Below are 27,505 nucleotides of genomic sequence, written 5' to 3' on the forward strand. Positions count from 1 at the left end.
GTTTTATAATTTATCATTAAAGACGGAGAAGGAGAAGAGGAGGAGGCAACAAGTGGTTAAAATTTAAATATATTGAAAACTGTGATTATGTCTTAAAATGCGTCATTAAAAGTGATTACATGTCTACCTGGACTTATTACTTATTTTTGCGTCAAATATGCAAGTTTTATTGAATTTAGACGAGTCAAAATAGATTGTTTTAATAAGTCGCTATGTTATTAACTCATCCAAGTGTTACTTTGGGCTAAAATGATTGGATCAAAATGCATTAAACAATGAGTCGTCACCCAATTTATCCAAACTTTAATCAAGTGTTAGTTTCTTTTTTTGCTTTATTTGAAAGAAAAATTACATAACTAGCTACGTTGATCTGTTTCGCTCAAGTGTTTGGGATCTTTATGCCTTAGTAATGGTTAGGTCTTTATGGATTTCCATGTATGTTATTAAATTGGCATAATACATAAATATGCTTTTTAACTTTTCCTCATTTCACATTTATGCTCTCACCAATTTTGGGTCTGCACAAATAGATGATTAAATTTATATAAAATTGAATAAGTAGACACACATGTCCTATGTGGCACAATACACGTAGGACACAAAATTGTCATGTACGATGTCATATAGGACGAATGTGTCTATTTGTTCAAGTTTTGGATAGTTAAAGTGTCTATTTGTGTACTAATAAAATTAGAGGTTATAGTTATCAGTTGAAGTCAAGTTAAAGATCATATTTATGTATTATTTATGTCAAATTTTTAATGTTTACTTAACAGACTTTGGCATAGAATAATTTGTTGATTTCAACATGCCCTGCCTGCTTCGCTCCGCCCCGACCTGCATAAGTTGTTTAATATTTTTAGAGATAAGTGTCAAAAACACACCTAGAATATCTCATTTTTTTAGTTTCATATCTAAACTATTGAAATTGTGAGTTTCATACATAAACTATTATTTATTAGTTTGAGAAATACACTTCAGTGGTGTGTGTAATACATTTTCTCTGCTCTCTCTATTTTTTACAAAAATCTTGCCACATGCCTTGACAAAAATTAAATAAACTATTAATGTTGATTAAAGTTAAAGACTAAAGTATTTTTATCCTAAAAAAGAAATTATTTTTTTAAAAAATAATAAATAAATAAATAAAATATATATATATATATAATATTTTTTAAAAAAAATCTTACTTCACCACCTACCCCACTCCTTCCTAAAAAAATATTATTATTTTTTAATATTTTTTTAATATTTTTTTTAAATGAGAAATTTTTTTTAAAGCAGAGGGTTAGGTGGGAGGAGGGTAGAATTTTTTTTTAAAAAAATATAAAATAATATCTAATTTGAAAGGGAGGGGTGAAGTAAGAATTTTTTTTAAAAACCTTTTATAAAAGAAATTTAAAAATTAAAAATAAAACTAAAAAAATTGTGGATGGGGATGGGGGGAGTATGGTGAGAGAAAGTGGTGGAGTGGAATAAAAAAAATATTTATATTTTATTTTATAATTATTTTTTTGGAGGGGGTGGATAGTAATACTTTATTATTTAATTTTAACTTCTAATAATTTATTTAATTTTTGACAAGGTGGATATTTTGTCCATATGGAGTGTGAGGTGACAAAATTTTTTAACGGAAAAATGGCCTAAAATGTCCTCGAACTATTGAAAATTATACAAAAATTTTCCTCATCCATCCATTGGGCCCAAAATGTCCTTGTCATCAACCTTTAGGTCCTAAAATATCTTTTTCTTTAACAAAAAAAGCATTTTAGGCTCAATAGATGGATGAAGGCATTTTTGTATAATTTTTAATAGTTCAAGGGCATTTTAGGCCATTTTCCGTGATTAAAATTCTGTTAAATAAATTTTAATTTATAATTAATTTTAAATAATTAAATCATAACCAATAAATGGCCGACGCGTGTTTAAACAAATTACTCAAATTATTTAATTAAAATTCTTTTAAATAAATTTTGATTTATAATTAATTTTAAATAATTAAATTATAATCAATAGATGGCCACCACGTATTTAAAAAAATTATTTAATTAAAATTTTATTAAATAAATTTTAATTTATAATTAATTTTAAATAATTAAATTGTAACCAATAGATGACCGCTACGTGTTTAAAAAAGTTATTCAAATTATTTAATTAAAATTCTATTAAATAAATTTTGATTTTTAAATATTAAATTGTAACCAATAGATGACCGCCACGTGTTTAAAAATTATTCTAATTAATTAATTAAAATTTTGTTAAATAAAATTTAATTTATAATTAATTTTAAATAATTAAATTATAACTAATAGATGGCCTCCATGTGTCTAAAAATATTATTCAAATTATTTAATTAAAATTCTGTTAAATAAAATTTGATTTATGATTAATTTTAAATAATTAAATTGTAACCATTAGATGGCCGCCACTTATTTAAAAAAATTATTCAAATTATTTAATTAAAATTTTGTTTAAAGGGCCTAAAATGCCCTCAAACTATTGAAAATGGTACAAAAATGTCTCTCATTCATCTATTGAGCCTACAATGCCCTTTTTGTTAAAGAAAAGGACAATTTTGGACCTAACGGTGTCAATGACATTTTAGGCCCAATAAATGGATGAGAGATATTTTGTACCATTTTCAATAGTTCAAGGGCATTTAGGCCATTTTTTTAATGAAAGAGAGAGTGTAGTACACACACCATGATGAGATTGAAATAAAAGAGAGATGTGTGTTTTTCAAACTAATAAGTGATAGTTTATGTATGAAATTCACACTCCCAATAGTTTAGGTATGAAACTTAAAAAGGAGAATAGTTTAGGTGTCTTTTTGATACTTATCTCTTAATTTTAACTAATTCTAATAATTTATTTAATTTTATTAAGGTAAAATGATTTGTTCATGTGGAGTGTGATATGATAATTTTCAGCTAAGCCCATCGGTGTTCCCCTAAAATTGACACTAACTTTCACGTAGACACCTCAACTAGACCTTGTTCATTTTAGACACCTTATGTGGAGGTTCACTTTCTCATTTTGACACTTTTCGCTGACTCATCATAGCAGGTTTATTACACGATTTTTCGGCGCGTAAATAATTTTTTTTTGAATTTTTTTTTCTCTTTCTTCTTCTTCCTCAATCTTTTTTCCTGGCAACTTCTTCACCTTCCACCCCCCTCCATCACTACACAAGTTTTTTAAAAAAATCCTACAAAATTTTATTGGGTTACATTAGAATCTAATTTCTTCAACAATAGAGTTCATAGAAAAATAAGACCACCAACATTCTTTAAGAATATGTGGTATTTTTTTTAAAAAAAATCAAATCAAAATATAATTTTTAAGTTCTGCTACATCAATGGTGTCTACTACTACAACTGATAAAATTAAGCAAAATTACATCTTTTAAGAAAATAATTCACACAAATAGAGATGATTTTTAGAAAATAACAATTCAAAAAAACACTGAATTGCTTTGTGGGACTTATTTATTCCTTCCTCCTCATTATATCTGTGCCCTTTTCAAATAACACCCTCCCATAATATTCTTCACAGCACTAATTAAATAATATTGCTATTTTCACCCAAAATATAAAATCAATTTTCAAGAAAGGAGGAAGCAAGTTAAATAATACTGCTACTTTCACCCAAAATGTAAAATCAATTTTCAAGAAAAAAGAAAGCAAATTAAATAATATTGCTACTTTTCACCCAAAATGTAAAATCAATTTTCAAGAAAAAAGAAAGCAAATTAAATAATATTGCTACTTTTCACCCAAAATGTAAAATCAATTTTCAAAAAAAGAGGAATCAAGAAATGTAACACAAGAAATGAAAATTTTGTTTGGCACAAGAAAAACACATAGATTTTGGTGGATTTGAAAAAGAAAACCACAAAGAAAGAGAAAGAAAAACAAGGCACGAAGAAGAAGAAGAAAATGAGGGAGGGGTGGATATTCTGGAGAGAGAAAAAAAAGTTAAAAGTGAGCTTTTAAAAAAAATTAAAAAATTAACGTGTCACATGTCGATTCGTTTATTTATCCACGTAGGAGATATTTAATACATGCGCACAAGCTAGTTCTGAGAATATAAAAATGGTGTCAAAATGAGATAGTGAACCTTGCTTGTGTCACCGATGGGTTTGACCCTTTTTAAATGAAAGAGAGAGTTTATTATATACATCATGATGAGAGTGAAATAAAAGAGAGATATATGTTTCTCAAACTAATAAGTAATAATTTAAATATAACCTCACCCTCCCGATAATTTAGGTATGAAACTCAAAAAAAAGATAGTTTATGTGTGTTTTTTCCACTTATCTTATTTTTTTTTTATAAAAAAGTAAAACTTACCGAAAAACATTTTTGGAAGTAGAATCTTTTCCATGAGTGTTTTTCTAAGCTCTTGGTGATGAATTTAGGGATCAAGATGACAAGGAAGAAAAGGGTCGGGGATGATCGACCTAAGATCAGATGGAGGGATTTGACCACAGCTAGTGCCCTAGAGATGGGAGAGAAATTGAAGGACATAGTAATGGGGATGTAACCAGTATGTGGGATAGGAAGGCTAGTTGTATTAGGGTTGTAGCAAGGGAAGTATTGGGAGTCTCGACAGGTAGTCGTAGTCGGCATCGAGGGGACTGGTGGTGGAATGGAGAAGTGCAAAGGAAGGTGGAAGCAAAGAAGATGGCGTATGCGAAGTTGATAGAAAGAACGGATGAGGTGGAGAAGTGGAAGAATAAGGAACTTTATAAGATAGCAAGGAAGGAGACAAAATCGGCGGTTTCGACGGCAAAAATGGCAACTTTTGAACGCCTTTATGCTGAACTAGAAGAGAAAGGTGGGGATAGGAAATTGTTCAGGCTAGCCAGGGTGCCGGAGAGAAGGGCACGCGATGTCGATCAAGTGAAGTGCATTAAGGACGAGCATGAAAAAGTATTGGTAGATGAGACTCTCATTAAACAGAGATGACAGTCATACTTCTATAAATTACTGAATGACGAAAGGGATAGATACTTCGTGTTGGGAGATTTGGAGCATACAGAGAGGCGTCACGATATTGGGTATTGCAGGAGTATTACGATCGAAGAGGTTAAGAGTGTTGTGAGTAGGATGCGCTATGGAAGAGCAATCGGACCTGATGAGATCCCTGGGGAATTTTGGAAGAGCACAAGTTCGATAGGTTTGGCGTGGCTGACTAGGTATTTAATGTCATCTTTAACACGACAATGATGTCTAAAGAATGGAGGTCGAGTGTAATGATCCCTCTATATAAAAACAAGGGGGATATACAGAGCTGCAATAACTATAGAGGTATCAAGCTTCTAAGCCATACAATGAAAGTGTGGGAAAGAGTGGTGGAGATGAGGGTGAGGAGAGACGTGTCTATTTCAGAAAACCAGTTCGGATTTATGTCGGGGCGCTCAACTACTGAAGTCATCCATCTTATGAGGAGATTGATGGAGAAATATAGGGAGAGGGAGAAAGACTTACATATGGTATTCATCGACCTAGAAAAGGCTTACGATAAAGTCCCACGAGAGATACTATAGAGATGTTTGGAGGCTAAAGGTACACCCATGGAGTACATTAGGGTGATCAAGGACATGTATGAGGGTGCTAAAACTAGGGTAAGGACAGTAGGAGGGGACTCAGAGCACTTCCCAGTTGTGATGGGGTTGCATCAAGGATCAGCTCTTAGTCCATTTTTATTTGCCTTGGTAATGGATGCATTGACGCGACAAATTCAAGGTGAGTGCCATGGTGTATGCTTTTCACCGACGACATAATCCTGATCGATGAGACTCGTAGCGGAGTCGACGCTAAGCTGGAGGATTGGAGACATACCTTGGAGTCTAAAGGGTTTAAACTGAGTAGAACCAAGACAGAGTACTTAGAGTGCAAGTTCAGTGAGACACCTCAAGAGGTTGGCGCAGAAGTTAGGCTTGGTGGCCAGGCCATCCAAAAGAAAAGTAGTGTCAAGTATCTTGGGTCTATCATGCAAGGCAGCGGGGAGATTGATGAAGATGTCACACATCGTATTGGGGCAGGATGGATGAAATGGAGGCTCGCTTCCGGTGTGCTATGTGACAAGAAGGTGCCACCACAACTTAAGGGCAAGTTCTACAAAGTAGTGGTTAGACCGGCTATGTTATATGGGGTCGAGTGTTGGTCAGTTAAGGTCTCTCACGTTCAAAAGATGAAAGTCGCCAAGATGAGAATGTTGAGATGGATGTGTGGGCATACTAGGAGCAACAGAATTAGAGATGAGGCTATCCGGAATAAGGTAGGAGTGGCGTCAGTGAAAGACAAGATGCGGAAAGTGCGACTGAGATGGTTTGGGCATGTGAAGAGGAGAGACACATATGCCCCAGTGCGGAGATGTGAGAGATTGGCCATGGATGGGTTCAGAAAAGGTATGGATAGGCCGAAGAAGTATTGGAGAGAGGTGATTAGACAGGACATGACGCAGTTATAGATAACCGAGGACATGACCTTAGATAGGAGGGTGTGGAGGACCCATATTAGGGTAGAAGACTAATACAAAGTCTCGTTATCCTGCCTTATTAGTAGGCGCATTAGCGCATTATAAATTTTTTGTGCTATGATTTATGTTATTATTTATTACTCTTTGTACTTTCAGTATTCTATTTTATCTATGTCACTTTACGTTATTTGCTTTTCTCATATCGTTTTGTACTTCTTAATCGTATTTGACCTCTTTTATATTTTTATTGAGCCGAGGGTCTCTCGGAAATAGCCGTCCTATCTTGGTAGGAGTCAGGTCTGCATACACTTTATCCTTCCCAGACCCACGTTGTGAAATTTCACTGGATTGTTGTTGTTGTTGTAAGGAAAAAATAATCTATTACTCATGGAAAATCTTGTTTGTACCTGTAACTTATAATATTTTGTTATTATATCTTGCAGTAAAATTGATTGTCTATTAATTTAAAATCAGCACTTATATGACAAATGGGTTCTGATATAAAACTGGGACCAAAATAAATTTACAATTAATCTTAATAACTATTTTGTTTGGTAACAATTCAATGATTTACTTTATATAAATTGAAATACGATAATTGAAAAGTGTGAAGAATTGTACCAACTGCCAAACTAAAATAAAGGTATTCAAAGCAGAAATTTCCACTTGCCCCCCTCCCCCCTACCTTCTGATTTTTTTAAAAAAAAAAAACTGGTCCAACCCGCCCCGCATTCGCATTGATTGAAACGTACATTGCTCCACATTGGTTTAAACCTGCCTTCTGTAGGGTCTAGTCCCCATCAATTTTTTAAAAAGGTTGCTGCCACATTTTTTTATTAAAAGTGGCTGGCCAATTTTTTTTCTTTATCAAAAGTTACTTCTTTGTCAAAGAAAGTGGCAAGATAGGCTAGAAGAGTTCCTATAAAAGAAGCTCTTCAGCTCCTCATTCAATATATCAAATTTATAGTAAAGAAAAAAAATATTTGAGCTGTAAAATATACCATTCATTATAAGAAAATAGTCTATAAAGAAAAATAGAGTATTGACGATATTTTAATAAGGTGGGAGATCAAAAGAGTGTTATTCCTTTTGAGTAGGGCTGTACAGGGCAAACCGATAAACCGCACCAAACCGACAAACCGAACCAAATCGGAAAAAAACCCGACTAGTGATTTGGTTTGACTTGGTTTGGTGTTTGAAAAAAAAACCCGACCATTATAGGGTTGGTTTGGTTTTAACTAAAAAAAATTAAACCGAACCCAAACCGACCCGATTATAGATATACTATTTTTAAATTATGTTATACATAAAAATATTTATTAAAATATAATTTATAAATATTTTTAAATTTCTTTTCATAATTTTTGTTTTCTTTCTTACGTTTAGATTTGGACTTGAAAAGCTCATCTAAATAATATACAAAAAAAGGACATCTTATAAAGTTATATTATAAAGTTAAAACTTCAAACAGTGTTCTATCTCCATCTTATATGTTGATATTTTGTACTAGAACTCTTTTTAAGAAGTACTGCTCTGTGCTTTTTATTAGATACTATGAAAAATTCGAGAAACCCGAAAAAATTGAAAAAACCGAAAAACCCAAAACCCCAAAAAAACCTCAAAAAACCCGAGAAAAATTGATATAGAAAAACCCGACTTTTGTTGGTTTGGTTTATAGATTTAATAACCCGATAAAAATGGTTTGGTTTGGTTTGTAAAAAATCCGAATCAATCCGGTCCATGTACACCCCTACTTTTGAGTGTGTGGTAGTCATTTTTGAGTATTATACTTGGTACTACTCAGTATAAAATTCCTTACTATAGTGATATCAGTTGCTACTCTTGGCCTGTGATTTTTCCTTTATTTAAAGGATTTCCACGTAAAATTCTTGGTATCATAATTTTTCCATTTTATTTCTACTATTTTGATCATATATATTTTTGTGTTAGTCCTCATTTTTTCAACATCTTGCTGCACTCATTCTGCTCCATTGTCATCCCTCGAGTGAATCCATATGCATTTCCAAGTTGGACCATAAGGCCCAATTGTTCATCTTTCTCAAGTCAGCCTCGTCATCGAAAGGGAAGCTAATATAAGGCCCAAGGCCTAAAACACAGCAGTTGGAGCTTAAATGGGTCAAAAATCATGACTTACTGTGTGTATGATTTTAAGCAACTTTCACTAAACTTCAAAAAAAGATTTTAGATTACAACTTGATAATTAAAAAGGACTAACTCTAGTAACTCAAACACATCAGTTCACTTCAAGTGATGAACTCAACGAAGACTAATAACTATAGCCTTCTACCAACCAAACATTCAACACACAAACTAACTCTTAATTTAATAAAAACAAAAACAATAAATAATCGCACAAACTCGATCGCAACCTATCAACTAGCAAATAAGTTCTAGTGTCGTTGTGAGAAGAAGTCTTTCTGCTTGCTTCGATGTTTATTGCTTTCAAGTAATAAATTTTTCGAATACACAATAGGTGAGACTTGCAGTATGCTTCATGCCATGTATATAAAAAATTGGCACATTTAAGAATAACTCGAATTAGAACTTGACTTTCATTATTTTCTTGATTTTAATCTTTTACTTCTAAAATTGTATTTCAAAGTTAGTATTTTCTATTTTATCCTTTCTTTGTTTTGAATCAAAAATAGAAGAATTGAGTAAATAAATCAAAAATCCAAAGGATGTTCACAGGACATTGTATCCTATAAGGGAAACTATGATCCCATTTCTTCTACTTGTCCGCTTTGCTGACTACTATTTGGATTCAATTTTTGCTCTTTATGTTTTAGCTTAATTTACTCCAATTTTCCATCTCTTTTCATATCATCCAGGTTGTTCTTATGAATTCATATATTGATTTATGATATTTTTTATGTAGTTATTTTTAAAAATGGGAAAATGGGTCAAAATAAAATAATATATTTTTCAGAAAATAGCATTTTTGCTCAATATAATATATAATTGAAGATTAAATATTTAAATCCACACTTAAATTTAGTTAAATTGACCCTCATATTTCGAATGAATACACATAAATTGAAATGAAATAGCAATTTTTAAACTTTGATAAATTTATCTTCGCATTAATAAACTTTATTGAAGTGATTAATCTAGATAGTTATTGTCTCGGGCTAATTTGAATTTATATTGAGTAAATAGTAAATTCATTAAAAAATATTGTTCTTTTTTTGTAAAGCTTTTCCATTTGGAGAAAGGATCTCTCAATAATCTAATCATAGCAATCAAAAATTGCTCTTATTCTTTCTTTTAGTTGGAATGATCTGAAAAATTCTTGCAGTTATTTTGAATTGTCATTCCAAGCTCTATATTTCATAGAGTTTTATTTAGACACCTCAACTTGATCAATCTAGACACCACATTTTCATTTCACATACCAAAATTTAATACAAAAATCTTATTTTGTATTTCTTTTGTATTTTATTCACTTCTTAAAAAATAAAATGCAACTATTTCATTGTTACAAAGGATATAACTAGTAGAAGAGTTAATTGAAATACACATCATATTTATTTAGAATTCAAAGGAGGATAAAAACTATTGAATGTTTCTAAAAAAAAATTACGGAGAAATGAGTGCTTCTAAATAGGCAAATTTAGTTGAGGAAGAGGAACATATTACTTCACCTTTTAGGAATATGTTAAGCCCTCAAACACTTAAATTTGTGCTTACAAGTAAGGCTAATTCATTTATGACAGTGACATGTACTTCTTCTAATTTAAGTGCTACAAAAATAAGTTTGGCTAATAGAGAATCATCCACGCTCTTGTTTCTCTGATATTTTGAGTGCAATTGATAACTAGAAGAAAAAATGCAATTTTTTTAAAAAAAAAATGGACATTAACACCAAGGATATGGGAGTCTTGACAAAGAGAATTAGAGATAAGCTATAATTTTAGGACTTATCCAACTATAACTTGTGATATTGACATGTCTGATGCAGATGACGAGGATGATATGCCAGACATATGCTTTGATAAGGTGACGAATGAGAGGGATCTATTAGCTAAGCAACAAAGAAGTGGAAGCGAAAAAAAGTAAAGAGAAAATATATGGAAGACAACATAATAAGAATGATAAACGTGACTAATAGCCTCTTTTGACTTATTTTTAAGCAACTTATAAGTTGAAAACTGCTTATAAGTTAAAAAGAAAAAAGTAGGTGCAGACCAACTTTTTTTCTTTTGACTTATAAGCTGTTTTCAATTTATAAGCTGCTTAAAATAAGTTCATCCAAATAAATTCAACTATTTATTGAAGCTTATTTTAAGTACAAAATGACTTTAAATTGGCAACCAAACACTCAAAAAAAATTGAAAACAGCTTACAAGCAACTTATAAGCCAATACAAACGGCCTCTAAGAAACTTGTTTAAGACACCTATTAATGTGACCAGCAAAGAAGAATCACATGACAACATTAACAAATTTAGCAAGATTCAATGAATCCCAGGAGAATTGATGAACTATCAAATATTGTTGGCCATATTTGAAGAAGAGTTGATGAAAATATTTGATTATACACAAGAACTATTTTTTTTAGTTCATACATATATAAAATAAAGTTTGAAGTTGATAATTCAATCTTATTTTTAAATTTTATATTTTTGTATTACTTAAATTTTTTTCTCCATTTTAATTTATTTATACTATTTTTCATTTTAATTTTATAGAATAATATATACTTTTAATAATTCTTTAATTTCAATTTTAAATATAGCATGTTTAAGATACAAAAATGTATTTTACCTCTTAAATTCGATAGGACATGTTTAAGGTTCGAAAATATATTTAATGTTTAGTTAGAAAATTCTATTTGTTCATCATTTTCAATTAGCTTTCAACCGAATCTGAGTGCGGTTATCAAGAAATTGGAGTTATAATCTAGAATTCATGAAACTGTTACGACTATTTTCGTCCACCTCCTCCCCTGTCCAAAAAGCAGCGCCATACTTGAAGAGTTCAAATTCCATTGCGTCCGCCAAAGAGCTTCATGGTCATCTCATCAGAACTCAAAAACACTCCGACCCTTTTGCTATTTCAGAGGTTATTAGATGCTACTCTCTCTTTCCGACGTCCATACACAAAGCTATTCTTGCTTTTAATCAAACTCAACAACCAACATTGCCAATTTGGAATTACATGATTCGTGGGTTGTCTAAGAGTGATCGACCCATTGAAGCACTCCACATGTATGACCGAATGCGTCAACAAGGATTCTTTGGAAACAACCTCACTTTCATTTTCATCTTCAAGGCTTGTTTACAGCTTTCGGGTATTGTACTTGGAGGGGCAGTTCATGTTAATGTTCTGAAACTTGGGTATCATTCGTATTTGTATGTGTGTAATGCTTTGATTTATATGTATGGTTCTTGTGGTGATTTACCTGGTGCTGGAAAGGTGTTTGATGAAATGTCTGAGAGAGATTTAGTGTCATGGAACTCATTGATTTGTGGGTATAGTCAATGTAATAGATATCATGAAGTATTGGGTCTTTTTGCTTCAATGCAGGCAGAAAATGTGAAGGCGGACTCAGTGACATTGGTGAAAGTAGTGCTAGCTTGTAGCTATTTAGGGGATTTTGACACTGTGGATTCTGTGGCGAAGTATATAGGGGATAGTTGTGTGAGAATTGATGTATACTTGGGGAATACATTGATTGATATGTATGGTAGACGTGGATTAGTTATCTTAGCCGAAGAAGTCTTTGCTAAGATGGAGGAGAGAAATGTGGTTTCATGGAATGCCATGATAATGGGGTATGCTAAAGCAGGGGATTTAATGGCTGCAAGGGAACTTTTTGATAAGATGCCCAACAGAGATGTTATTTCTTGGACTTCTATGATCACAGGATATTGCCAAGCTAATCGATTTTCAGATTCTATTGCACTTTTTCAAGCGATGATGGCAATTAAGGTTAAGCCTGATGAAGTTACAGTTGCTAGTGTGCTTTCTGCTTGTGCACGTTTAGGTAGATTTGATGTGGGTAAGGCAGTGCATGATTATGTTCGTCAGCATGACATTAAAATGGATATTTATGTGGGGAATGCACTGATGGATATGTACTGCAAATGCGGATCTGTTAATGCAGCCTTGGAAGTGTTTTTGAGCATGGGCAAAAAGGATACTGTTTCTTGGACGTCGATAATCTCTGGCCTTGCAGTGAATGGCTTTCAAGATAATGCTCTTCAGCTCTTCTCGCAGATGTTAGGAGAAGGTTGTAAGCCAACTCATGGTACTTTTATTGGGGTACTACTTGCTTGTGCTCATGCAGGTTTGGTGGACAAAGGTTTGGAATACTTCGAGAGTATGGACAAATGTCATGGATTGGTGCCAGAAATGAAGCATTATGGTTGTGTTGTTGATTTGTTGTGCCGCTCTGGTAATTTAAATAGAGCATTTGCATTTATAAATCTTATGCCTATGGTGGCAGATGTGGTTTTGTGGAGAATGTTGCTTAGTGCTTGTAAACTTCATGGTAATGTGGTTCTTGCTGAAATTGCTACAAACAAACTTCTTCAATTAGATCCTGAAAATGGTGGTAACTATGTTCTGTCATCAAGCACTTATGCCACTGCAGAGAGGTGGGACGATGCAATGGAAATAAGGCAATTGATGGATGAGGGCGCAGTACAGAGGCCACTAGGCTGGAGTGCAATTGAAGTAGATGCGATTGTCTAGCATTCAATGATCAACATCTTGGAAATGTATAGTACCTGAAACAAAGGCTTCCTTCACGTGGTACTATTTGTACAGATTATCACGAGATCGAGCATACAGGTTACGTGAAACTGAAGTGCATATCATGTGAGCAAGAGTTACTGTTCTCTAGCTTCCCTTTTGGATATATGAGTTGCCAACTTATCCATGAGTTTGGTTTGCTCTTCTTCAGCACTTTAAAGATGAACATCCCAATACGGATACAGGTTGCTGTTTGACACCTAAAGAACATATTAAGTTTGATCATGGAGTACAAAATTGTATTTATGATCTCTGCTTCCTTGGGATTATAGATGGTTGTTGTAACTTGTACGTGACTTACAAGTATTGTACCAGTCTTCTGCCTTTGTATTTTTAAAACTCAAGTTGCTATTGCCTCTGTGCCACATCTAACATCTTAAAAAATTGGGATGATGGTCAGAGGCTCAGAGCATACTGGTTAGAAGACTGTGAACGTATCTGTAGCAGCAGAATCGCATGAAGCCGCAAAGATCTTGCTGATTCCTTCATTACTTTTTCAGTTATATCATATATTTCTGAATCATGTTCTGTATGAATGATCAATAGCTTTGCATTATTCATGTGCATAGTGCCCCTTTCCGCAGCATTCAATTTTTCTTTAATGAGGGGGTAATTATTCAGTCTCACAAACATCTGATACCAACTTTGAGTTTAGGCACACTGCCAGTAATTTCCATTCAGCTACAGGTTGAACATGACCTTGATGGCATTTCCACCGCGAGAACTGGTCTCGAAGGCTTCTTCCACACCCTCTTGAGTAAAGTTATACCTGTGAGTTATGAGAGGCTTCACATCTATTTCCCCAGTTCTCAGAAGTTCAATGCAGAGTGGCCATGTATTTCGATATCTGAAAATGCCTAAGACATCCACCTCCCTATGAAAAAAAAGAACTCTGATTGAAAGTTTCTCCTTCGAGAAGTGTTAAAGGAAAGAAATTTAACTCAAAGAAGTACAAGTACCTTGCAGCAGCTGAAGTAAGAGGGAGAGTCATCTCACTCTGGCCTAATCCAACGAGGCATACTTTACCACCAGAGCGGGTGGCTTGCAGAGCCGTTGTCATACTCTTGTTAAATCCAACACAATCAAAGCTCAAATCCACAGGACCACCCATTGCATTGCGTATTTGCACCACTTCCTCCTCCACATCCTACAACTTGAATATTGCATGATATATACTATGTTTGCCATCAAAAGAAAAAAAATTACCAGGGGATGACACTACTAACTGCTGATGAGGAGAACAAAAAGAAGTGAGAACCTGCATAATGGAAGAAACTTTAATGATCTCATCAGCACCGAGGTCTTTTGCGAATGATAAACGACAATCATCTATATCAACAATGACTATCTTGGGTGATCCAAAAGCACGCGCTGCCAGCATAGTGACAAGTCCAATAGGTCCTGCACCTATGATGATTAGTTTAGTGTCAGGACCTACATTGGCACGGCGGCAAGCATGGACACCAACACTCAAAGGTTCACACATTGCACCTTCCTCCAAGCTTACGTTATCAGGTAGCTTAAAACATAGATCTGCAGGATGCACCACCTGATGCAGAGACAAATTCCACACTTGTTATGAAGCCTAGTAAAGGGTTTCTAGAGAAGGTAAATTCTTTTTCAGCACTGGCCTCTCTTAGTGGTTCCAACACTCCGATTGCTCTGAGCAAATGTTATCTTTTTCTACTTTGAGAAAAAGATGGAGCAGAGGTATTACCTGGTTGGCTAAAGCACCATTAGTTGGAGGAGAGCCAAAGAATTTCATTTCTCGGCAGAGATTATAGCGACCGTCTTTGCATAGTTGACACTGCCTGCAACTAATACCAGGTTCCAAAGCTACACGATCACCCATCATCAAAGATTTCACTTGGCTACCAACTTGTTCTACAATTCCAGCACACTCATGCCCAAGTATCATTGGCTTTTTAACCACGAAATTTGCTACTCTCATATTCTGGATAGCCATGTTGAAACTAACATTACAACACACTAATCTAAAATTCTACAATTGATATCATTAATATTTAAGGGTGTGGCCTAGTAATCAATCAAGTCAGGGGAGACTAGGTTCAAGCGACTAGGTGCTGGTACCTGTCCCACTATTTGAGGTGTGCTCAAGCTGACCCCAATATACAGATGAAACTTACCTTAAAGTGATGGATATCACTTCCGCATATACCAACAGCTTTAATTCGAATCTTGACATCATAAGGACCTAATTAACACAAAACAGTTAACTTGATCAACAAGTAGAATCAAGACAGATTTCTCAGGTCAAAGAGTCATGAAGGAGCTCAAGGATAGTTCCATTAATTGCATGTTTTTTTTTTGTTTTTTTTTTTGTGGTTGAGAGAAGAAGAAAAGAAGGAAGACCGATCTAAAAGTAAAAATAGAAATACGAACCAAGAGATGGGAGACTAAACGGCTGAATCCGAAGTGTTTTGATAGCAAGAAGCCAAACTGCCAAGTTCTCTTCTTCTGTTACACTGTATTCTGCTTTGATCTCCATTCTTACACAACGTCACAAAGACTGAGTTAACTAATACTTCTTCTGTGTCTCAATTTATGCGTTATATGTATTCCTAAAACAAAAATAGTATCATACTCTTTTATATTTATAATTATTAATACCAAGACTTGCTGTGAAATGGACGTCAAAGCAGAAACTTTGAGAGTTGGACAACTTCTTTTTCTGCTTCTGTCGTCTTATTGACTAGACTAATTTTGTGTTTTCACAATGATACAATTATAAATACGTATCTAGTTCGAGAATCTTATGGCTCAACCTACGCTGAAAATGTTACAAGGAATTTCTTTATCACTTTACTAAACTTAATTTGTGTATAAAAACATTATCTTTTCAATTTGGAGTTAGATGTTTAGATGGTCACTTAACTTTGAGTGATTGGTCATTATAGTCACTCAGTTTTATTATCTTTCAAAAATCACTCAACTTTGCCAACTTAACTTCATAACTTCCATGGTCATTATTTCCTAAAATTTAATATTTCGGTACCTATTTAATGATGTAATGAAAGCTGTAAATTTTTAATAAAATATATTTTAAAGAATTAAAATCAATATTTAATTATTGAATTCTCAGTTAGTTTTTTCAATTATTTTTTTGAACTTTAATTTATTTTTCTTGTTATTTTTCATTGATCGAATTTAATAAGGTATTGTTTTGAGTGTGAGTTTTTTGGATATGTTACGGGATATAATCAAATAGTCAAATTCATTACTAAGGTGTTATTAATGAATATTTTAGATATTTCTTGATTAATGTGATTAATGAAGAATAATTAGCATTTTTTAAAAAAATATTGAGATTTCTTTTTTATATTAAAAAACTACTATGAAGATTGACAGAATTAATTTTAAAAATATTTCAAAAATTATGAAACCTAAGTTTAGAAAACTGCTGGTATCAAATAAGATGACGAATTTGACTATTTAAGTATATTACGATAACATATTTAAAATAGACATATTCAAAACAACACCTTATTATCAATTTATGAAGAATAATGAGAGAGAGAAAATAAAAACTTGTTAAGATAAAATGATATAGTCAGTTATAGAAAATGCGAATTTGACTAATTTAGTGTATCCCTAACATATCTAAAATATTCATGCTCAAGTCAACACCTTATTAAATTCGATTAATGAAGAATAACAAGAAAAACAAAAATAAATGAAAGAACAAAAACATGATATATATATAAAAAAAAAGATTGAAAATCCAATAATTAAATATTTGTTTTTTAATTATTTTTTAAAAATAAAATTCTAAAAGTTTGCAGTTTTCACATCAATAAATAGATACCAAAAACTATATTTCCTGTAATAATGGCCATAAAAATTACTCCACTTGACAAAATTAAATGAATTTTAAAAGACAAAATAAAATTAAGTGATTATGATAGACCAATTACCCAAAATCGAGTAACCATTCAAGCTTTTAACTCTTCCATTTTAAATCACACGAATTCCTCCTTGTTAAAATTTTCCTTGTCCTCAAGGAAGAAAATTTAACTAATAGTGTTGATAATCTTCCCAAGTAACCTGGTCTGCATGTATAACTTATCCCATTGAATTGATACTTGGGCCACAATTTTTTTTTAATGACAAGGAAATCAGCAATCGCTATTCTTTAGGTGTGCACATGGTAAAGCCCCCGCTCTTATGCAATAGCTCACAAATAATACAGAAGAAATAATCCACACTGGGCAAACCCAATGTGACGAGCTTGATCCAAAAGACAAATCCCTTGCTTTCGCTGGCAAGGAATTTCGAACTTGAGATCTCCAATATGAAAGTCCCAAGTCCAAATCACTGAGCCACCCGAAGGATTACTTGGGTCACAACTTTGTCTCCCTTCTGTACCATGCACCAATGCAAGATATTTTGAGGTTGACAATAGTGACTAGAAAACTCAATTACATAATAGTGTCAAGCAAGCTATGACAAAAATGATAAGGTCCATAGTACCTTGCAAACAACTTGAAAAAATGATGACCATACATATATAGAAAATTATCTATATGGTTGTATCTTAACATGAACTTGATTCCCCTCCTAAAATTGTATATCTGATATTTGTTTGTTATTGTTGAAAATTATTTTCAGTTATTGCAGTAATTAACTTTAATTTATAGCAAAATAAGTTGTAGTTTTAGAATGATTTGAATTTTAAATTTCTATTAGATTATTTTAGTTATTGAGATATTTTAGGTTTTTAAAGTTTATATGCTTAACAAAATTATTGAGAGATATTTCAATTAATACTTTCAACCATTTTTGCTGCATCATCTTTTAAAAACACCAACATTATCCGGGTCAATCATTCTTTGTTGGGCTATCCTAAGGTGAATTTTTTTTATTAATTGCAATTTGAATTATCTAGTTATCAAATTTTGATCCACTTCCTTTATGATGACAAAATCCCCTACAACACAAGGCAAGTGCAGAGGAGGAGGATAACCAAATACCTTGTAAATTACTCCTAAGCTTATGTAAAGTCATATCACATAAGTTTAGTTATCCATTTTAATTGAGGCCCAGTATTTATCTTCTATTCAATTAAGAGATTAAGGTTTTTTAAAAATCTGTTTTTACAATGAAAAATCTACCTATTACAAGCATCAATCTCTACCCAAAAAGTAAGGTGAAGTTAGAAAGAATCAAAATTGAATTTGTACTGTTTATATTTTCTTTGGGGCATTCCCTTGGCTAGAAATGTAATGTCCCAAATACTCAAGTACTCTTTCAAGTGTAAAAATACACCTACTCTTTTTAGCTAACTAGTTTTTGGGAGCGCAGCGCAAAACCCTATATTATCAGTATATAACTTTCAAAAAGCAAATACATATTACTCCTCCATTAACATCATTTATTATCAGTATAACTTTTTTAAAAAAGCATGTACATAGTACTCCTTCTCCATTAACGTCCTTTATTTCTATTGCCATTGAAATCCCACATAACCAAGAGAATGATGTGGTACCACTAATGCAGATAGTAGAATTTGCAGAAAACAGAAGATAAAGCTACGTCTAATTGCCATGAGAATGATGTGGTACCACTAATACTAAAGAGAATTTTCATTCATGAAGGAAATGGATAATTACATCAGATTTTATACCAATTCTAAACTGAAACAACAACATATGATCAGTGTGATCTGATCACAAGTGGGTTTGGAGAGAGTGGATGTATTGTCACGACCCAATCCGGCCATGAGTGGCACCCACACTAACTTTTGGTGGGAAAATCAATACTATACCACAAACTAAACATCCTAATACAAAAACAACCATTTAAAAATGTGGAACAAGTTTAAATAATAGTTTTAAAATCGAGTTCCCATAAACTTAGAAAAATAACCAAACAACATAAACATGCGAAAGTTAACCCTTAGAACCTGAAAGTCATCATACCAAAACTACTAAGTAACAAGTCTAAGATCAGGGAATGCAACCCCAAAACAATAAACTCTGAATGAAATATTCTAAGTTCGAAAGGATGAACTAAGAGATAAGATGGATCCACGGCAACCTGAAATAACAGGCTCACCCTTGAATCCGACAAGTCAATGATCTCCTAGCTGAGGTCTGTTAGTAGCCGCCTAAAGGTGTCCTGTACTTAACAAAGAAAGAGCAAGTGCAGTATCAGTATACACAACAACAGTGTACTGGTAGGATCACACACTATTCTAATAAATAAAATATACACAAGTAACCACAACATAGTAAACCACACATATACAGAGTACATTATCCAGTTATCATTTCATGATCAGTAGACAGTTTTACAATGTCAATAACAAATGCAATAGTCAAAGATGGTCCTCTCATGGAACCCATTATAATGACCCTCTAGGTCATTATTTTGAGTTAATGCATTCATTTCATCCTTTAGAGCATTTTTATAGAGATTCCAAGTTATTTATGACTTGCTGGAACTAATTGTTCGATTGTTTGGTCATTTGTTTGGGTTTTGTGCCCATTTCTCCATTTTGGAGCTTTGGAAACTTGAAAAGTTGATTTTGGTCATGACGTCAGGAAAATGACCTCATAACAGAATTTTGACGATTCTATTAGCTTCAGAATCATCAAATTAGATTGGTAACATGGTCCGTACGAGTCTTGAGGCTTTCAGTGTGAGTTTGGACCATTAGGCATTTTAACCTTTGAAATTTGGCTTAAGTTTGATTTTGGTCAATATTTTTAGAAAACGCGCTCGGATGAAAATTCTTTCAGTTTGATTAGTTTTAAAATATTGATTTTGGTCTATAACAACTTTTTGTGTGCTTTGTGAGGCTTTCGGTCTAATCTCGAAGCCCGTTGTAGAGTTTGGTAAAAAATGACACTTGGATATGGGACCCACTTTTTATCAAAATGACCGTGTATGGAAATTTAGATTACACCATTGAGTCTGAAATATTGAATTTAGTGGGGGTAGAATATCTTGTTTGTGCGCACGGGATTCCAAACGAATCCTAAGCACCCCGTCGTAGACTTGGACAATGCCAAAATCCAAAGTTGCAGCAGTTATTGGTGCTAGGATAATTTTCCCTTTGTGTTCGCATAGGCCAAGTGAATTGGTCTCTGCATTCATGGAATCCAACTGCATTCGTGGAATCCAACTGTATTCGCGGAAGGCTAGGTAGTTGGCTTCTACGTTCGCGAGAAGCCTTCCGCTTTCGCAGAGGTATGCCAAGTCCTTCTCTGCATTTGCGGGCCAGGGGCCGCATTTGTGGAGGCTTGGATTTTCCTTCTCCGAGTTCGCAGGCTCTTGTAGTTTTTTTCGCGAAGAAGGAATTCTCTAGTCTTTTAATTGAGACCAGGGACGTGAACCAACCATTGTGGAATATTTCCCAAGTCCATAACTCTCTCAATTTAAGTTTGATTTTGGTGATTCAAAGTCTTTTGGATTCAAAATATTTGTGTCTATGCACAAGAGTGTTCGAGAGTAGTCGAGGAGGTTTTATTTGATGTAAGTTTAGTATATAGCCGTTGTCATTATTGTTAATTAAGCTTAAATTGAAATTTTCTTGCATGTTCTTGCTGCTGTTCTAAGCCCTAAATTATGTTCCATTTTAGAATAAAAGTTTGAAGAGGTAAATTGGACCTTTTCATGGAGTCAATTTCATAATTACCGAAGTGGATTCCATATTCCCAATTTTTCTCCAAAATTAGCATGTCTCTGATTTTAGTAACTTTAATGTCTAAACAATCGTATTGACGTTGTGATTCTATTTCTGATAATGTGGCAACGTTTCAAGGCCGTACAGAATGAAAAATCCCTAGAAACATAATTTGGAGTGCATGCGATTGGCCTGTAGGTAGGCTACAACTTTTCTCTCTTTAGACTGAACATGACTAAGTAATTGTATGTTGAATTATTTGAATCTGGGGTGTTGTAGTAGTTTATCATGTTAGATTGCCTTAGGCTATATTTGGGGAATTTTGGGTCGTTGAAGTATGTCGATTGTAATTGTTGATCATTCATACCTTGTGGTGTGCCTTTATATGACTTGTGTTTATGGTTAAATGCATGTTTGGCCTTAGTCTAGGCTTGAACTTGTGATTGCCATAGACTTGCATACTTTTGGAGCTGTTAGGCCTTGAAATCTCTTTGACGTCACTTCAGACGGCATAGCTCACTATAGACTAATCTAGAGTCTGATAGTTTGGGCCTTAGCTAGGCAGTAACACCACTCTTGGAACCTTATATTCATAATTCCCCTATCTCCATCAGCTTCAGTGTAACTGATTCTTGATTTGGAAGCTACTCGTCGATTCTGGTTGGATTTGGTTTGGGCTGAAGTGATTTATCGATGGCACTTGATTTGGGCGTACTCTCTATAATGCTCGATTAGTCGTAGATCCTATTTCTAACCGATTTTCCTCTATTTGTGGTTAAAGTCCATGCCTTAGTTTTATAGCCTCAACTTAAGTCCTGGGCCTTCTTCAGTTGTGGTTCAAGTCCACCACCATTTGCAGCCATGGTGTAAGTCCATCGCTCCTTACATCTTGGTTTAAGGCCATAGCAACTTTCACCTTGGTTCAAGTCCTTTGTCACATTTATACTTGATTCAAGTCCATGATTATCCTCAGCCTTGGTTCAAGTCCTTGGCTACTCCAAATCTCGGTTCAAATCCTTGATTTCTTCATCATCACTTTGGTTCAAGTCCTTTGCTCCTAATCAGTTTTGGAATTAAGTTTTAGACATTCGGTTAGTTCGGTTAGAGTCTGCGGAAGGTTGTGGTAATCGTGGAAACTCCGTCAAATTCTCTCATTTCAACTCATGCCTTTTGTGCACTTGTCGAGCTTATGGGAGTTCATTCAGGTTTTATTTTAAACTTGCGCACGAGTGTATCCGCCAAATTATAAGAGCTCGGTCATATTTAGTTAGTTGTTCTCTCTTTCTTTATTTGTTAGTACACTTGTGTGCATCCAGTTAGATTGTTCCATTCTTGTCTCTGGTTATGGTTTAAATTCTACAATTTCATATTACTTTTGTTTTTCTTGCTCAGTAGGCCTATGATGCCTATTGGGTTCCTATTATTTTAGTACTCATACTACATTTTGCATCTATTTTTGTGATGCAGGTCCGAGCACTAGCTACCAGCGTTGACATTAAGCCAGCTGCAGTAAGACTCGAAGTTGAGGGTGAGCACATGACATTCTAGATCTAGCCGTCTCCTTTTGTATATATGATGACTATCTTTTGTTTTTTTGAGACAGTCTTATTTCTGTGGTCTACTTTTGGGACTTGTACTCATTTTGTTAGTAGCTTTATACTTGGGACTTTCAAGTTTTGTGAGGGATCTTTTATTTGTATATATTTTTAGCTTGCTTCCACTTCTTCATCTGTGATTCCTGTTACTTATGATATTGTTTAATTTTGGTATTGGTTTTCTTCCATCAAATTTCATTACTCGCAATTCTGGGATACGAGTTGACTTGCCTATTAGAGGGTTATAGTAGGCTCTATCATGACTCAAGAAATTGGGTCGTGATATGCCGGTATCAAAGCCCTAGGTTCACCAGTCGTACTTTACAGAGCTAATGTCTAGTAGAGTCCCACAGATCAGTGTGGAGACGTCCGTAACTTATCTTCGAGAGGCTACATAATTTATTTAGGAATTCTTTCACTTTTGTATTACTTTTGTGTAGTATGTGCCTTATCAGTTCATGAAATCTCACTTGTTCCACTCTTTTACAGGATGGCTCACACGCGAGGTATCACGACAGAGGGTGATGCACCCGAGCCCACTGATAGAGCCCCATCTAAGGGTAGAGGCCGACCCTGAGGTTATGCCAGAGCTACAACACCAACCCAGGATCGAGAGCAGACTCCAAAGTAGGAGGTAGAGCCACAAGTGGATCTAGTTCATCAATAGTCAGTGAGGCTTGGGCCAGCCCAACCACCACCAATTATGGCCCATGAGCTCCAGGTGACTATTACCCAATTATTGACCGTACTTGGGTGTATGCAGAAGCAATCCTAGTACAACCACATCCGTTCCAATGTAGTAGGGTCAGCCTGCAATAAGTGGCTCTAAGGATTCGACAGTAATATGCACCTATCACTATCCGGCCTAATGATTTAGAAGGTGTCATGCCATTACGAGAGTAGAAGATGCTCGGGGTGTTTCTACATCTATCACCATCGAGGTTTTTAAGGCTGTTTCGGAGGAGTCCCATGAGTTCCTTACTTCTTGCCAAGAGCGGCAAGCTTTGGGATTGGTGGATTAATGAGGATCCGACTTTACCGCATATCAACTAGATGGTCCTACCAGATAGTGGTAGTGTTCATATCTAGAGATCAGGCCAGCAGGGTCTTCACTGGTGTCATGGTCAGAGTTTTTGAAGGCCTTCTTAGCCCGATTCATCTCCCAAAGAGTCAGAGATCAGCTCTATAATCAGTTCTCGCATTTTGAATAAGGATCCATGACCGTGTCAGAGTATAAGGCTAGATTCTATAAGCTCTACCATCACGCCACTATGATTTTCCTACTAAGGAGGAGAGAGTTTGGTGTTTTATTATAGGATTGAGACTACAGTTGCATATTGAGATTCAATCCATGGTTTCTACATGCCGCTCCTTCCTATATGCTATGGATCACGCCCACACTCTTGCGTAGCTCCATTGCGAGGCCTAGGGGGCAGCGACAAGAAGGCTAGATAGGATGATAGCCACAAGGGGCCCTATTTTAGGCCCAAGGATTCATATGATAGGCCCTGCTAGAGGTTCCGGCAGGATTATTCTAGTCACTCTCTCCAGGATTCATTGCACGCTTCAGAGGGTGACCAACATCGTTAGAGTGGTTCTAGTATTGGTCCGAGTCAGGGACGGGATAGTGCTTAGTCAGGTTCTTCAGGCCGTGGTAGTCGACCTTCAATTGCGATAAGTCCATCACAAGGTTATTATCATTGCATGGAGCTCGACCATTGGTCTAGAGAGTGTCCTCTTAGTAGTTGAGCCGCACCAGCTCCACAGGCAGCTAAACCCACACTAGTAGCAGCACCTCAATTAAAGGTAGAGACCAGGGTCAGGACCGCCAATGTGGTCATTAGGGTGCACGGGGAGGTCCTGATGGGAGGGGCAATTCAGGTGGCAGAGTTGATGTGCGAGGTAGAGGCATCCTGTGCCACTTCTATGCAGCTCTAAAAAGCAAAGGCTAAGACATCAGATAATGTGATTACCAGTATTATTCTTTTATGCCATCAACTGGCATCAATATTATTTGATCCTGGATCTACTTATTCACATGTATCTATTTATTGCACTCCTTGGTTGAGTATTAGTCTAGAGCCCTTAGTAGTGCTATTGCATGTTTCGATCTTGGTAGGTGATTCTTTAGTAGTGGATCAGGTTTTTTGATCTTGTTTGGTGACTATTTAGGGGTCGGAAACTTGGGTTGATCTTATTTTACTTGATATGTTAGATTTGGACATGATTTTAGGAGTGGACCAGTCATCCCCTCACCAAGGGTCTTGGATTTCCATGCCAAGACCATCACCTTAGCCATGCCTGATATTTTGCCGGTAGTGTGGCAAGAGTCTTATAGTGGCACACTAATTGGGGTTATGTTTTTTATTTGGGCTCGGTGTTTAGTGGTTGGCGGGTGTTTGGCTTACTTATCTTATGTTAGAGATTTTAGTAAAAAGAGCCCTACAGTTGATTTAGTTCCTATAGTCTGAGAATATACATATGTATTTCTTGCGGATGTGTCTGGCCTACCCCTCAAATCGTGATATTGACTTTGCCATTGACTTGGAGTTGGGTACTCATCCTATTTCTATCCCATCATACCGTATGGCCCCTGTAGAGCTCAAGGAGCATCTTTAGGATCTCATAGGTAAGAGATTCATTCGGCCTAGTATATCGCCTTGGGGTTCCCCATTCCTATTTCTGAAGAAGAATGACGGTACTATGTGGATGTGTGTCGATTACATGAAGCTGAACAAAGTGATGATGAAGAACCGTTACCCCATGCCTCTTATTAATGATTTATTCGACCACCTTCAGGGTATCATAGTATTTTATAAGATTGATTTGACATTCGATTACCATCTGCTAAGGATTAGGGTAGCCGACATCCTCAAGACCATATTTAGGACTTATTACGAGCATTATGAGTTCCTAGTGATGACTTTCAGGTTGACTAATGCCCCTTCCGCCTTCATAGACTTGATGACCCGTGTATTCAGGCTATATATTGATTCCTTTGTCATAGCCTTCATCGATGACATAATGGTATACTCACGGAGCCAGAGTGAGCTGAACAACATTTGAGGATAGTGCTCTAGACTTTGAGAGATCAGCGACTTTATGCCAAGTTCTCAAAGTATGAGTGTAGGCTTGAGTCTATAGCAATCTTAGGGCACATGGTGTCCAAGGATGGCATTATGGTAAATCCGGTAAAGATTAAGGCTATTCGTGATTGGGAGAGACCCAGCTTAGTGACTGGGATTCGTAGCTTCATCCAATTGGCAGGGTACTATAAGCACTTTGTTGAGGGCTTTTCTACTGTAGTGGCTTTTTTGACCCAGTAGACTCACTAGGATGTTCCCTTTGAGTGGTCGGAGGGGTGTGAGAAGAGCTTTCTGAGGCTCATGGAGTTGCTTACCACTGCTCCTATATTGACTCTTCAGTTGGAGGGTGAGGGCTTCACGGTATACTGTGATACATAAGACATTGGTTTGGGTTGTGTATTAATGTTGAGGGGCCGGGTTATAGATTATGCGTTGAGGTAGCTTAAGTTGCATGAGCACAACTATCTCACTCATGACTTGGAGTTGGCGACGGTAGTTTTCAAGCTTAAGATTTGAAGGCACTACCTGTATGGAGTTTGTTGTGAGATCTACACTGATCATTGAAGCCTTCAATATATTAAAAGTGCCATTAGATTGAGCTCCTAAAGGACTACGACCTCTTTATTGTCTACCATTCGGCAAGGTGAATGTAGTAGCAGATGCCTTGAGTTTGAAGGTGATAAGTATGGGCAGTCGAGCCTTCCTTTATATTGTGGAGCGACCTTTGGGTTTAGATATCCAATCCTTAGACAACAAGATAATTCAACTTGATATTTCTGATTCCAGGCATGAGCTAGCTTATGTGGGAGTTCAGTCATATCTATTGGATCGGTTCATGGTCAATAGTTTAAGGATGAGAAGTTGGTAGCCCTTCAAGATAGAGTTTTAAGAGGTGACAACGGTCCAACTACCTTAGATATAGACGGGGTATTAAGGTTTGATGGTCGTCTATATATTTTGAGAGTTGGGGGTTTGCTTCAGTTGATCCTTAGCAAGGCCCATGATTCTAGATACTCTATCCATTCAAGCACCGCTAAGATATCTCGTGACTTAAGGCAGCATTACATGTGTAGTGGTATGAGGAGAGACATTGCAGACTATGTGTCTTGTTGTTTGAGCTATCAACAGGTAAAAGTCGAGCATTTGAGGCCTGGTGGAGAGTTTCAGAGATTACCTATTTCTGAGTGGAAATGAGAGTGTATCACCATGGATTTCATTGTAGGGTTGCCTTGCATTTACAGAGGTATTGATAGTATTTGGTTCATCATTGATCGACTAACCAAGTCAGCACACTTCCTCCTTGTTCATACTTCTTTTAGAGCTAAGAGGTGGGCCCATATCTATATTCGGAGGTAGTTCATCTTCATGCTGTACCTATATCTATCATCTCAGACTAGGATTTACAGTTCACATCCAACTTTTGGAGGACTTTTTAGGAGGATTTGGGCACCCCTGTCGATCTTAACACGACTTTTCACCAATAGAATGATAGTCAGTCGGAAAGCACTATTCAAGTTCTTGAAGATATGTTGCGGGCATGTGTTATACATTTTGGAGGTCAGTGGGACCCAATTTTTTCATTTTACGTACAACAATAGCTACCACTCTATTATTCAGATAGCCAGTTTGATTTTTTATATGGTAGGCATTGTCACTCTTTAATTAGTTAGTTTGAGTCTATGAAGCCTAGATCACGTGGTACAGACTTGATTCAGGAAGACTTAGATCATATGAGGGTGATTCAGGGTAGGCTCTAGACGGCTCAGAGTAGAAACTAGAGTTGTGTTGATCATAGGCATCGGCTATTAAGATTTGTTGTTGGTGGTAGAGTATTACTCCGAGTATTGCCCATGAAAGGCATGATAAGATTTTGGAGGTGGGGCAAGCTTAGTGATCTTGGGCACATTTATA

The 27,505-nt window shown here is 35.4% G+C and overlaps 2 protein-coding genes across 2 annotated transcripts; one reads left to right on the forward strand and one right to left on the reverse strand.

Annotated features, from left to right (window-relative positions):
• The first annotated feature begins 11,417 nt into the window (after positions 1-11,417).
• Positions 11,418-13,205, forward strand: LOC129899958 (pentatricopeptide repeat-containing protein At2g22410, mitochondrial-like). The gene has a single exon (XM_055974953.1). It carries the CDS (start codon positions 11,418-11,420, stop codon positions 13,203-13,205), a length of 1,788 nt encoding a protein of 595 aa, XP_055830928.1.
• Positions 13,206-13,237: 32 nt separating this feature from the next.
• LOC129900398 (L-idonate 5-dehydrogenase-like) lies at positions 13,238-15,934 on the reverse strand. Its single transcript, XM_055975359.1, has 6 exons — positions 15,669-15,934; positions 15,413-15,480; positions 14,983-15,219; positions 14,524-14,814; positions 14,225-14,412; positions 13,238-14,139 (listed from the first exon to the last, which is right to left on the reverse strand). Exons 1-6 carry the CDS (start codon positions 15,772-15,774, stop codon positions 13,947-13,949), a joined length of 1,083 nt encoding a protein of 360 aa, XP_055831334.1. The 5' UTR covers positions 15,775-15,934; the 3' UTR covers positions 13,238-13,946.
• Positions 15,935-27,505: the final 11,571 nt, after the last annotated feature.

Source organism: Solanum dulcamara, chromosome 8 (genome assembly GCF_947179165.1).
Source record: "Solanum dulcamara chromosome 8, daSolDulc1.2, whole genome shotgun sequence".
NCBI lineage: Eukaryota > Viridiplantae > Streptophyta > Magnoliopsida > Solanales > Solanaceae > Solanum > Solanum dulcamara.

Bases quoted from the DNA above. Each gene is read 5' to 3' on its own strand.
- LOC129900398 (XM_055975359.1), bottom strand. From the start codon at position 15,774: ATGGAGATCAAAGCAGAATACAGTGTAACAGAAGAAGAGAACTTGGCA. The intron at 15,481-15,668 runs GTTCGTATTTCT...TGTGTTAATTAG, and splicing joins GTTTAGTCTCCCATCTCTTG to GTCCTTATGATGTCAAGATT. The intron at 15,220-15,412 runs GTAAGTTTCATC...ATGGCTATCCAG, and splicing joins GTGATATCCATCACTTTAAG to AATATGAGAGTAGCAAATTT.
- LOC129899958 (XM_055974953.1), top strand. From the start codon at position 11,418: ATGAAACTGTTACGACTATTTTCGTCCACCTCCTCCCCTGTCCAAAAA.